Genomic DNA, 14663 nt, shown 5'->3' with positions numbered 1-14663 from the left:
ATACGGAGGATGCGGAAAGGTCAGGGAATGACCACCGCATATCCCGGAGCAATATGGCCTTAGTTGCTAATGCTCCTAAAAACCAAATAACAAACAAACAAACCCTCTCTGCATGATGGAAATGCCATACTAATACTGACAGGACCAAGTCTGAACCAACCAAAATAGTCCTATTAGAGATGATATACTCCAACAGGACCTGCTCTCTAAGTACTCCAAACATTGTGCAATAAAATTAATTAGCATTCACCTTCAGCCATTTTTCGGGAATCTAGGAATGTTAAAAATGACAATTGTAAATGCTGTTTTGCATTGGTGACCATGATTTGGACTTGTGCAGTTCCTTACTGTTGGTCGATGTACTAACAGACTCTGATGTCCTCTTGGGCCTGCTCTGTGATATTTCACACAGATATGAATGAGGCATAAATTCAACTTTTTTGTGGTTTGTTGACGTCCTTTAAGTTTGTTGGATCATCCACTTTTTTTTTTTTTTTTTTTGAGATATCACTTATATCATTTTGATAGTATCTGCCACAGTGGATTTTGGGAGGTTCAGATAACATTTACATGCACAGGAAGGTTACTGATGTAGCATCTAACTACTAACCCACTTTTGAATCTGCAAGTTCGGATCCATGATCCATACTGGCTTCTGATGTACTGCTGATGCTTTGTCAGACTAGATTTATGTTGGTATATCTGAGCCAATATGCATGAATTACTTCTTTCACAGTACGTGGAGGAATATACCAATATTTTTGATTATATAGTGTATATGAAAGCTTATAATATTGGTGTTAACCTGCAGATTATTAAATTGCAAGATATTAACTTGTATATTTTTTCTTTCTGGTAGCATATCCTGATGTTGTAATAAAAGATATTACACCTGATCATGAGTTTATTGTATTAGCATGTGATGGTATATGGGATGTCATGACAAATGATGAAGTAATTGACTTTATTAGGATAAGAATTTCTGTGAAAATGGAACCAGAACAGGTATACTTTTTATGTTTTTTATATTCTGTTAATCTTTTTTAGTGCCATTCTGCATTATTAAATGATATTTAAACAATATCTCAATAAGGTACTATTCATACACGGTGATCACTGAATTATGACCACCTATCTAATACTTCGTAGATCCTCCTTTTTGCCCTCGGTACAGCAGCTATCCGACGTGGCATTAATTCAACAAGACGTCAGAACCGTTCGAGAGGTATGGTCAACCGAGCTGTGTGTAATGCGGTCAGCAATGCAGGTATGGAGGTGATTGGTGTATCCAGACACCTGATATGCCTTTCCATAGTGTCCCACAAGTGCTCTATGGGATTGAAATCGGGGAGAGTTTGGAGGCCAGTCGATATGCTGGAAGTCAGAACTGTGTTCCTCGACCCATTCCTGCAAACAAGTGCCCCAATGGCTCGGTGCATTGCCATCTTGGAAGACACCATTGCCATTCAGGAAAAAAGTGTAACATAGTGGAGACCACTGTCATCAACGTTATTGGACCCCTGGTGCATGTGGAACAAGGTTATCGCGTTGTCCCACCATACAACCACCTCTACCGGCCTGCACTTTTGATACCACGCATGATGGATCAAGAGCCTCATGTTGTTGACGCTAAATCCATAATCCATACACGACCATCCATGGTGTGGAGTAAATAACATGACTCATCCGATCAGCTCACTTTCTTCCAGTCTTCTAACATCCAACTTGCATGCTCTTTGCACCAGGTGAGTCTCTTTTACAACACATGGTCATGCCAGATTTTGTTCAGGGTTGGCACATGTATTGGGTAGTGAGCTCTTCTTCAATAGAGCTGCACCTGTACGAGTCATCAGACCTGGCGCTCACCTCTAACATTAATGACCTCTATGTGAGGTCATTTGTTGCAGTTTTGCCATCCGGTCATTTTTTTGACCATTTTGATGCCAGTCCTGGTACAATTTAACTACGGTGGCTCTCGAACACCCCACCATCAGCCATTTAGGAAATTCAGGCACCAGCTCATCAAGCACCCACAATCTGTCCTTTATCAAAGTCCAATAAATCCTTCCTTTTACCCATCACGCTTGGAATTTTACTACCTACTGAACACCTTATCTATGCTACGTAGGTCGACTAACTCCACACTCTCGTACCTCATGTGGGTAACAGGTCGCATTCAATTTTCATAGGGGTGGTCATAATTCAGTGATCACTAGGTGTATATTGTCATACTTATAGGGGAAGAAGGACAGTTGCAGATTGTGACATGGATCCTCATCCATGTCATATTATACTTACTTCCCCATCTCCTAAATAACATTATTCAAATAATGTATACAGTATTTTCAAAAAAAAAAAAAAAAAAAAAGGAAGTATTCTTTTTTTGGTTCTGAAAAAGATTATTCTAATAACTAATGAACTTGATAATTTTGCAAATACTTAAACTGCTTAGTTAATACAATGGTCCTATGTTCCATGACTTACTGATCCCTCATCAAGTTTTTATCTGTGTAATGTCACTAAAGGACTAGGAGATTGGCTGCTCTCTGATTCAGAACTATAAATAGGTTGTCATAGTAGTGTCTCATTTTTTTAAACCAATGGACAATTAACCCTATGTGAGGTCATTTGTTTAAAAGTAGTGCAATTCCAGGGCATCTTGTTATGAAGGAAAAGTTTCTCTTATGACATTGAGAACATTACATTAACTAAACAGTTTAAACCCTGCTGGCAGAAAAAACATATGAAAGGATAGGATATTCCTTCAAACTTATTACAAAAAAGTGTGTCAAGTAAACATAATTAGCATCTTCTTTTTTAAAGAATTGGAAATTTTCTTTACTTTTCCTTTTACCTGCCAATTTCCCTCTTGAAGTGCTGTTGATATTTCTACTTCCATTACCATATGATATCCAACCAGTGGCGGATCCAGAAAAAAAATGACAGGAGGGGCACCATTTACCTTGTTTGTGCACAAACAAGGCACAAAATAATGTACAAAACAAAAAAAAATATAACACTCAAACATAATGTGACTGGCAGACACAGGTACACAACTAAACTCTGAATTACTTTGAAGTAAACATTACACACGACCAAACTATGTGATGCCTCAAACTAGAATGGTGATCACATCAGCATCAGTTTTGCCAACTGTGGTCAGTTGAATATAGCGAGCCACAATGCAAAAATAGATAAAATCCTAGGTTAACAATGGGGGGGGGGAATTATTTTTTTGTAGCTAAAGGGAATTTAAACGATTGGTGATAATATTCTCCAAAAAAATTAACAGTTATCCTCAGTTAATATCCTTTGTTTTTTTTGCCACCATTATGCAACTTATTTTGTCATACTTCATCTTTGATTCTGTCTAAATCAGTAAGAACATGATTTGTAACTTTTTCCATGCGCTTATCATTCTAGCTTGCAGCTCATTTGAAACTATCACAGTTTATTATTATTTATAATATGGGCTACTATTTTTTCTCTTTCTATGTCTTACTCACTGGCAGAATTGCACACAAAAAAAAAAAAAATAATAATAAATTAAATAAACACACACACACATACACGCCTTCAATTATTTCCTTCTATGCAAACATTTACAGGGGATATTTTTAATATATGGGTATTTCTTTTTTTTTTTTTTTAAAGGAGAATATGAGGATATAGGTGACCCCCCGCTTAACGCTGATAATTCGTTCCGGAAAAACAGAGTGCTAAGTGAATCTGCACTAAGCGAGTGCCGCATTCCCATAAGGTAACATATGTATTTGTGAGTTGCGGTCAGTGCCATTAGATGTTTCCTAATCAATCAATAAATGGTAGTGAAAAGATGCACAAATGTCGGTCAATATTTAATATTCAAATATTTGTACATATAAAATATTCTGCATTACATACGTATATAATTATGTGGTAACTACTTATGTATAAAAATTAAACTTAAAATTCCAATTAAAATCATGAATTTAATTGATCTAAATTGATTTAATTTAATTGATGAATTTAATCAAGAAATGTGTCTATTTTGGGTTGAACTTTGGCCCTCTTCCAAATAAACTAAAAGGGGTATTAATTTTAAATCCCCCGCAGCATTACCACCCAACAATAAAGTCAACCGATCCTTCGCCGCTTTGAAACCTGGCATGTTTTTTTTCTTCTTTCAGTATGAAACTTCTTTTAGGCATTCGTTTCCACAAAAGTCCTGCTTCATCTATGTTAAAAACTTGTTGAGAAGTATAACACATAATACCCCTCTTCAATAATTTTAACAAGTTCTTTTTTGAAAGTTTCGGCTCCTTGATCTGCCCTTGCGGCTTCTCCCTGGATTTTAAATCGATTCAACCAGCCCTTACCAGTTTTAAATGGTTCCACATTTTTTTTTTTTTAGATGAGTTTTCTTCAGATAATCATGTTGGCTAATCTCTCTCTCTCTCTCTTTTTTTTTTTTTTTTTTTTTTTATAACATTTAACTTAATTCAATTCTGCATTATTATCTTCAATAAAATTAGTTTTATTGAAGGCCTAGCCCTAGTTGTTTGCAGTGGAACAGCTATCTTTCCCGCTGCTAAAATTAATTCTTTTTTATATAATTGTTCTTACAGTTAAACTTTTTGGTTTTAATGAGACAATTCTTTAATATTAAAAAAAAACTAATTTGAGATTTTAAAAAAATTAAGCAAAAAGAATTTAAAAAATAAAAGTTTTGGAAGTGAGTACTTTTAATAAATTCAAAGAAGAACTAAAACTATTAGAGAGGATGGACATGTGATATGGGAAGTGTGTTGTTTTTTTTTTTTTTTTTTGTTGGCTGTTTTTATATAAGCTTGCTTTCTTCAATTGTTTGTTCTTACTAATTTCTGCCATTTCAGTCCAAATAATGCAATTGAGATTGATAGGTCCAGTCTTCTGATTTTCAAGGCTATTTTTCTGCTGCCATCTATTAAAAACTTTTTAATGGATGGTACACTGCTCTACAAATAAGAGTAGTGTGGCTATTAGCAGCAGATGTACTTACACTTTTATAGACCAGAGGTGCAAAATCACTTTGGACCCTTTGTAGTTTTGGGTATTTTAGATTTTAAAAAATTAATAAGAAAAATTTTTCAGTATAATTAATAACACAAAATAATATACATACACTTGCTATATCTTGTAATATATTCAAAAAAGTAAATCCACAGGTAATATAAATAATCAATAACTTAACACAGTAATAATTAATTAACATTCAAATCACAAAAAGTATTGTAAAATTGTGAAAGAATCAATAACTTAATAAGTAATACAGGGTCATAAATTCCTTGTGCAGTTTTAAATTTTTATAACTTCATTCTGTACATGATAAAATTGACACCTCCATAGCCAGGTGGGAAGGAGCAGCAGTGTTGTAGCCTTAAAGAACTTAGTTTCTATATTCTTTATTTATATCTCAGTTAGTTGGACTTTTTTGCACATAGTTAATGTGACTTAATTTTTCTTCTCAGTAAAAATCTAGAATTTTCATCCTTGCCTAGCATACACAAGTTCAATAAACGTCGCTATTTTCAGTTTTAAAGAACAAAAGTAACTTTAATGCTGGTTTTTGTGATGTTAATTTATATAATTGAAAGCAGTGAATTGAACGATTCAAATAAATGGACATTTATCTACATTGCATTACGAATCCACTAACTTTATATGTGGCATCTAGTATTACCACCACCACATAGTTCAGTCTCTCTCTGTATATATTGAGGATCAGATTGAGATGTTTAAGGCTCTGAGAGGCATAAGTAAAATGAATGAGGATGAAATTTTCATGGTTATAAATTAGAACTAGGGGTTATCAATTCAAGTTATGGAGGGTGATGTTTAGACTGGATTGCAGGAAGTTTTATTTTAGCCAGTGAGCTATAAATTACTGGAATAAGTTACCTACATGGGTGGTGGAGGCTGACAATTTGGAGGAAATTCAAAGGTCAGCTGGATAGTTACCTATGAGAGGAGAGAAATGCATAGGTTGTCTTATTTCCTTTTATTTTATTAATTATTTATTTTTTAAGTTTTCTTCTTATTTTATTTTATTTTTTTGGCTGGCGCAGCATAAGCCATGGGTTTCCTTGCAACATGTGGCCCTTGCTAATACTAATACATAAAAGCAGCACCTGGCATAATAGCATTCGGGAAATAGTCTAGTGTTCTACATAAACATTAAACCAGAGCAGAGAACTTTTCAAGTGGAGATTAGTGGAGACATGCACTTCAGACAGCTGTCATGTCTCATGTATTGAGAGTCTACCAGCCAGAGGTCCCATGCAGGCCAGTCATACATTGTTGGCTTTCTGTCCAGCATAACACACATGCAACAGTGAAATGACTGATCATGAAATACAATATTAGGATATACAGCCAACAGCTCATCTGTGTGCCCCCTTGCTGGTGGCCTGTCATAAGTAAATGCACTTGCAGTGGACATGAGAACCAAACCACTGGACAGTGGATGGCTGGATACAAATCGCTGGTCTGATGAATTATGTTTCCAGCAAGCTGGTGGATGAGAGCTGGTGTGACATACATACGAGACCCTTTGAATCTCACTGCACGAGGTGGATGTACAGACAAGCAGGCAGGAGCTGTGCAATGGTCTAAGCAGGCAGGGTCTGTGTAAAGGGGCATGTAGGAATAGAAGGCCCTCCCCCATTACTTATTAGTTGTAGAGACTCATGATTGATAGATGGCGCCTCCATAGCCAGGTGGGAAGGAGCAGCAGTGCGTAGCACACTCTTCTTGATTAGACCGGGGTTTGAGCTCGTCACCACCAAATACGGAGGATGCGGAAAGGTCAAGGGAATGACCACCGCATATCCCGGAGCAATATGGCCTTAGTTGCTATGCTCCTAAAAACCAAATAACAATAACAACAACAATTAATTATCTTGGGGGGGACTATTGGTATATCCTTAGTCCAAAATGTTTTAGATAACCAGAATTTCACTAAGGTATATCCTTAGTCCCAAAAACATTTGGGGCTAAGGATACAACCACTATACCTGAAAGGCTCTGAAAATAAAATTTGAATTATACACTGCTAGAACTAAAATACAATTCTGTTGTCTTTCCACACACACACACACACACATACACAATTATGAACATACAACTAGCATTTGACTGCATCACCTTCAGCATGCAGCACTGCCTGGATATGTCAAGAACAGATTCCATCGGTATCTACAAGTCAAAACTGCATCCCAGCTGCTAGATATTCAATGGTGTTGAATACAGCTGATGAATGGCTCATAGGGCAAGGGAACTTACTGGAATGCCCCATTGACCAGTCCAATATCACTGAATATGTGACACAGAGTAATGTCCTATTGAAACATATCTTAGTGGTCTGGGAAAATTGTCACCATAAATAGGTACACATGGTTAGATATGATCGACTTGTATCTATCAATTGTTTGTTTGTTTGTTTGTTATTTGGTTTTTAGGAGCATTAGCAACTAAGGTCATTTTGCTCTGGGAATATGCGGTGGTCATTCCCTGACCTTTCCGCATATACACACTGCTGCTCCTTCCCACCTGGCTATGGAGGCACCTCATAATTAATTGTAAATGCATTCTACTTGCATATAAAGGGAAGTAAGAAAAAAAAAATTAATGGAAAAACTTGCAGTAATTTGCATTTGTTATTTGCACTTTAAGTACCACACATGGCTATACAGCTTTAAAATAATTGCCAATGTTCTGTTTGAAAGGAGTCTGTTTTTTTTTCCTGCTATAAGATTCTTTATTTTTATCAGACATGTGAATTGGTTCTCATTTCTTCTCAAGATTCAACCCATCTAGTAGTATTCTGATGGGCATTAAACACTTCATGAGTCGTTGGTTTTCATGATGAACGTTTATTATAATGTTTATTACAGTCCTTTATGATTTAGATTGTTTCCTCATCTGTTAAAGTGATAACCTAGATTTTTATGGAAATAATCTGCTTCTAACTGCAGGTCATTCTTTATCTCTAATTTTGTGTGTTGTTAAAATATCCAAAGAACTTATTGCAGAGTTTATTGAACTGTTTAGAGAAAATATGTATTTATTGAAAGTTAAATTGGGGGACTACAGAAAGAATTTGAAGAACAATGTGTGTGTGTGTGTGTGTATATATATATATATATATAGAATCGTAATATTACTGCGTTTAAAATGTTAAAATAAAATAATATAAAATATTGCATGTTAAATATGTTAAATATGGAACGAATCAATTAATGCCATTGTGAGATAGAACATTACATCGGACATTAGATATGCCATAATTAGATAAGTTATAGTGCAAGAACCCTCCATAGTTTGAAAATCGAGGCAGACCCCGGCCGACCGTACTCCCGGTAAAAATGAAAAAACATATATAATAAGTTAATTAATATAATATAATAAGCCTTACGTGGGAAAAGGTATTTTGCAAGGGACTTTTTTGAGGGCTAAACCCCTACAAAATATCCAACCCTAGTTAGGCTGAGCTATCAGTTTCTGTTGTCATCTGCCTGTATAACTAAGACCAAAAAGAGTCCATAATGATGGATAATAACATTAAAAGGAGAACTAAGTAAGCCAAATAAGTACAAAGCAAGCCAAATAAGTACTAGGCAAGCTAACAATTAAGGGGGTATGTCTAAACGGTAATTTATTAGTATACAGGCTGGATGACATTTAGCCCGACCGATAGCTGCGAAAACATAAGCACAACTGAGAACCAATTGATTGCAGAATAAGGCTAAATTAGCTAACATAAGGAGAACGGAAAGCGGTATAGGTAAAGAAATAGTACCTCACTCCCCCTCGAATTACTCTAATAGTTCGTGAGGTATGAAAAAAGGCAAGAGGATAGGTAAAAGTAAAAAGCGAAAGAAAAGTAAATAATCAATCACACTTCGGATATTACCGGGGGCGTAACTTCCCGACCCTAAAAGGTAGGGATCCTGGTATGGTAGTAAGAGTAGGTGAAAGATATCAATAAAATGAGTAAGTACCAAAAGGGAATGGCTAATTCCTAATTCATATTAGCACTAAATTATACCTACGTAAATATGTCAAGTAGTGTTGAACCTATAAGGTAGAATGCTAAGCGTTAAATCGATAAAGAACATGGGGTGGTACGAGGTACCCGTATAGCAACCCCAACGATGATACTAGGATGCATACATTACCATAGCCAGTAGCGGAAACAACTAAAAGCCTGTAAGTCTAAGCACCAGTCGTATATAACCGCTGCACTGTCAGTGCCACCTAATATGTGTCAAATATTTACTGACAGGCCTAAATTAAGATAATTAAAAGTAAAATAGATGCCCTCTATAGTAGTGAAAGCAAATCTAATAAATTCTCAGATGTAGAAGATAAAACAAAGTAGGAGAAGAGAAACGAATTAATTCCTACTGTAAAGACACATATAGGTACGACTTTTTTAATGAGTGTAAGCTATATACAGCGTGTTAATACAGCAGTACCTAGTATGTACATGTATATACATAGGCTAAGCAGTAACAGCCACGCTCAATCGATATCAATGTATAAAACCAGCTACTCATTACCTTATACCAATATATTAATTCCATTAAAACCGAGAAAATATTCCAACTAAGTATATTTCAGAGTTAGGTATGCCAAATGGCTTCCATAGTATCCAACTTGTTTAAATTATCGTGATATTTATTTAGGGCCTATGGTCAAGGCAGTATTCATATGCTTAATAATGAAATTATGCGGGTAACCGTTATCTAATAATTTATGCTTGAGATCGATAAGTGCGTCAATAACGTCACTAGTATTATTACAGATCTTTAATCTTCTGATACATTGCGCCACTATTATGTTTTTAAGGATACGTATAGAGATATTTGTAAACCAACTGGTTAGGTCTATAGTTTTGAAGTTGAATTCCATGCGCTTGTCAAATACCTTGGTATGTAGGTTATTATCATTAATATGTATATCTATATCCAGATAGGTAGCTTTGAAAGAGTCACTCTTGTTAGTGACCTCTAGAACCAATTCATGTGGGTAGTGCTTAGTCGCATCTGTATGGAAGTTAGGATAGTTGAATACGATTAAGTCGTCAATATATCTGAACATATTGATATCTTTATCGAAATTAATTTCATAGTGGTGTAAATATAGATTGGCAATGAGACAAGAGCTACTCGCCCCCATGGCGATGCCTGTATGTTGTATAAAAATGTTGCTACCATTATAGATGTAACTGTTAGCAATACAAAGATTTAATAGGTTATCCCAGTAATTACGTTGGCAGGGTAAGAAATCGCTAAAATCAGTGAAATATTTATTTAAAACTAATTTTAAACTATCATGAGGAATGCTAGTGAATAAGTTTTTGAAATCATATGTATTGATATGCTTGTTGTTATGCTTATTATTATTTATGAATGTTAAAATAGGGCAATTATTACTAATAATTCTAGTGAATTCTATAGTATTGAAGATAATGCTTAGCAGTTCAACTAGTTTTTTATGCGGGACCATTGAATAGCTATTCCTGCAAGATGTTATAAATCTGAAACTAATAGGCGATTTATGAAACTTGGGTATACCATACAAATAAGGGAAGTTGGTGTTGCAGTTATTCAGTTTTAACTTTTAATGTATAGCTAGCAGCTTTTTGGTAATGGTGCCACGGTTGCTATTTATTTTAGAGTATGTAGCACTGCTATGTAGTTCGTTGTGCAATAGAGATGCGTAGAATTTTTTGCAGATGAAACTGTAATTATTGTTGGCCTTATCTATAGTAGTTATGATAAATGTATCCTGTGTCTCCTTTAATTGCTGCTTAATTATATGCAGGTTACATATTTTATTATCTCTATTAGTATAGTGCGTCATACGTATATTCTTCCTATGTATATGCTGATTAAAGTCGTAGTAGGTAAGTACCAACCATTTAAAGAAGGCCTCTAGTGGGAAATTATACTTATATGCAAGTTTAAGGCAGAATTGCATAAGGTCAGTGTAACTGTTTGGTAATATAGCTGGCATTAGGACTAGTATTAGGTCTATATTTAAAACCATAGGATAGTACAGTGTGCAGTTCCTGGTATGGAACCAAGTTGAGATCACCAGTAATGACATGCTTATGGTGCATATCTACATAATCCTGGTATAGTGGCAAGTGGCAGTAGCAAATGGCCTCCTTGTAGCCCTTATCTAAGTTGCAAGCTAGTTGTTTATAGTTGCAAGCAGTAAGCCCAAAAGGTTTGTTATAACTGAACCTAGTTACTATATTCATATTTTTGAGACCGCTTTCCATTCTCCTTATTCTGCAATCAATTGGTTCTCAGTTGTGCTTATGTTTTTGCAGCTATCGGTCGGGCTAAATGTCATCCAGCCTGTATACTAATAATTACCGTTTAGACATACCCCCTTAATTGTTAGCTTGCCTAGTACTTATTTGACTTGCTTTGTACTTATTTGGCTTACTTAGTTCTCCTTTTAATGTTATTATCCATCATTATGGACTCTTTTTGGTCTTAGTTATACAGGCAGATGACAACAGAAACTGATAGCTCAGCCTAACTAGGGTTGGATATTTTGTAGGGGTTTAGCCCTCGAAAAAGTCCCTTGCCAAATACCTTTTCCCACGTAAGGCTTATTATATTATATTATATTAATTAACTTATTATATATGTTTTTTCATTTTTACCGGGAGTACGGTCGGCCGGGGTCTGCCTCGATTTTCAAACTACGGATTTTCAAACTATAACTTATCTAATTATGGTGTGTGTGTGTATATATATATATATATGTATATATATATATATATAAAACTTATGATTAATGCATCTGTGAAAAAGACAGTCTGGATAGATTATTCTGTATAATACCAACTGCACTGATATGATGCATAAAAACTTGCCTGGAAAAAAAAAAGTAAATAAATAAAACGTGTACAGATTGACTTAACTTTTATTTACAATAATTTATGTAATAGTGACTTTGTAGCCTTTTTTTGTGCAGTGAAGTTTTTTGCATATCAGTGTGGTTGGTATTACTAGAGGTGATATCGATGAAATTTATTCTTCTTTGTTTCATTTGTAATGTTCTCTGTAAGGGGAACATGATTTTATTATTTGTTAGTAGTGTTTCTTACAGTTAAATATTAAATGTATCACTTTCTCTTTGAGAGGAATTAAGGGGGGGAAAAATAAAAAAAATTTGGATAATCAAAATTTCAGGTAACTGCTCTTTGGATAATCAAAATTTCAGGTAACTGATCTTCGGATAATCAGAATTCAAAACTATATTGTATTAGCATAGCATTTTTTAAAATTTAGAAAAAATTATCTAACTGTACAGATTTATATTAGAACCAAATCTGGTAACACTAACTTTCTTCAGTCATTTCTGGTGATTTTGTTAATATTAATTTACATAAGCCTCATACCCATAGACTGCTTGAAACTAAAGTAAAACTCCCTCTTAATGTGTATATTTTGAAAGGTCTTATAAAAATTTCGTGTAAATGAGAGTATATTAATCTAATTTTATATTTAATAGATTTGTGAGGAATTAATGACCCGCTGTCTTGCTCCTGACTGCCAAATGGGAGGACTTGGATGTGACAATATGACAGTTGTTTTAGTGTGTTTTTTACAAGGTTTATCATATGAAGAATTGGCTGAAAAGTGTGCCAGACCGACTTTACCATCCCCGCTCGATGATGGTCCAGTGACTGGTTCTGATTCGGCTTCTTCAGAAACAGAAGAAGTTGATAGTGAAGAACAGCATAAAGACAGATGTTTGACAGCAGAATCTGATGCATATAGTAATAGTAGTGACAGAAGTCCGCCATCACCAGCAAACACTAAGGACAAGTCTTCTGGATCACATCTCAGTGGACTGGTGCTTGTGGACAGTCCTGTGAGAGATGGAGGTGAAATGGCCTTTGCATGATGGTTGTCATAAATTATGACATTGTGAAAAAGAATATTATGAGATAAATGACTGAAGAGATTTTGGAAGAATGGTAATGTTATATGTGGGTATATTTTCCAAATTTTTATACTACATATAAAAAATGCAGTTTCTCAAGTTCTGGTATTATACAAATGTCTATACAAAAAAATCCGTCAGTGTGCTTTTTTTTTTTTTTTTAAATAAGCATGGCCCTGTAAAATTTCTACAGCTGTTTTGATTTGATTTCTTTTTTCTCAGTACCATATACAGAATATTCACTTGAGCAATTAATTTTTATTTGTACTCACCAACTACAGCTTTAGATGTAATAACATATTTGAAAATGCAGTTATTGCTTTGTTTAGAATGAAAAGGTATTTAGTCAGATTTTTTTAAATAAACATTTTGCTAATTTAAGTATCTGTGTTAAGCTTATGCCATTAATATTATTCTACCTTACCCTAAGATATAAAATGAAAAAAAATTTTTTTTTTTTTTTAATGATTCAGGACAAAATTATTCTTCTGCTGTATTTATTCAGTTATAAACTTAATTTTCTGATGCTTCAAAATACTAAAAATAAATTCCAAACATGATTTGCAATTTTCACGAGATCATATTACTGTTGTATGTTGGTATATTAAGGTTTTCAAAAGGACATATGTAGCTAGAGTATTTAATAACTTTAACAAGTTATTGAAATTATGATAACATTTTTTTCTAGTTGACTGATAATAAATTTCATTAGCCTTATCATCAGAGAGTAAAGTTGATAATAAATTTAGATTAAGACCCTATATTAATATTTTATAATACAAGTTAGAATTTGATACAGATATTTTCATTGTTTTAATTGATACAGAGTTGCTTTATTCTCTTTTTTACTATTTATTGATTTCTTGTTATTAGATTTTTCTTACCTTGTCATGTATTCTTTTTAAATGTCATTTTACTTCTGAATGCTTTAAAAAAAAAAAAACCATGGGAAGAAGGGCCCTATATAATGTTGCTGTCAGTAATGGAATATTGCATTGCATCATAACATTAATTTCTGTTATGTCCTACCCCACCCCACTTCATATATTACATGATTTTTCTGAAATAGTATAAATATTGAAATGTGGGGCCAACCATAGGTGCTTCAGAAAAATATTCTATCAAGAAGAAGAGTATTAATATTCTGGCTTAAATTAAGGATATTTATTAGTATATTTTCTAATTTAGCAAATCATTCTCTCCAGATAATTTTCAATAACTGTGCAGTTGAATTGCTTTTTATTTCAACTGACTGCCATGTATTACAAAAATACAAAAACTATTTTGCATTTTCTTATTTAAAATTTGTTCTTATATATAATATTAAAAAAAAAAAAAAAAAAAACTTACAAGTATATTAACAGTTTTGTTTCTTTAACAGTTTTTGTCTCAGTAAATGGATTAAATTGAGAAATAGAATATATTCCTCCCATTTAATATACCCATTTAATTTTATGAAAATCATAAAAGTAGGAATAAGAATAATTGAAATGTACATATAAATTGCACATATAAATTTGGGTCAGTTGAAATTCATTACATATAGTAGTTACTAGTTTCCAGATTAAATCATTATTGAAGAAATAATGATAAGAGATATGTTAAATAATGAGTTGAACCCATCTTTTGTAATTTAACATAAATTTATAGTTAGTTTTCTTATTTTTCTC

At 33.8% G+C, this 14663-nt stretch overlaps 1 protein-coding gene across 3 annotated transcripts in view; it reads left to right on the top strand.

Moving 5' to 3' along the window:
- The window catches only part of LOC150078039 (putative protein phosphatase 2C T23F11.1), a 157742-nt gene extending 144623 nt beyond the window's left edge, over nucleotides 1-13119 (top strand). For all 3 annotated transcript variants that reach the window (XM_090384333.1, XM_090384332.1, XM_090384334.1), the window contains exons 8-9: nucleotides 860-1005; nucleotides 12559-13119. In XM_090384333.1, the coding sequence (XP_090240459.1) occupies nucleotides 860-1005; nucleotides 12559-12954 (542 nt within the window). In that variant the 3' untranslated portion in view covers nucleotides 12955-13119. The remainder of the gene's footprint in view (nucleotides 1-859; nucleotides 1006-12558) is intronic.
- The last annotated feature ends 1544 nt before the right edge of the window (nucleotides 13120-14663 follow it).

Source organism: Mastigoproctus giganteus, chromosome 11, assembly GCF_048544385.1.
Source record: "Mastigoproctus giganteus isolate SK-2022 chromosome 11, ASM4854438v1, whole genome shotgun sequence".
Taxonomy (NCBI): Eukaryota; Metazoa; Arthropoda; class Arachnida; order Uropygi; family Thelyphonidae; genus Mastigoproctus; species Mastigoproctus giganteus.
This window is presented reverse-complemented; position numbering and strand designations above follow the sequence as displayed.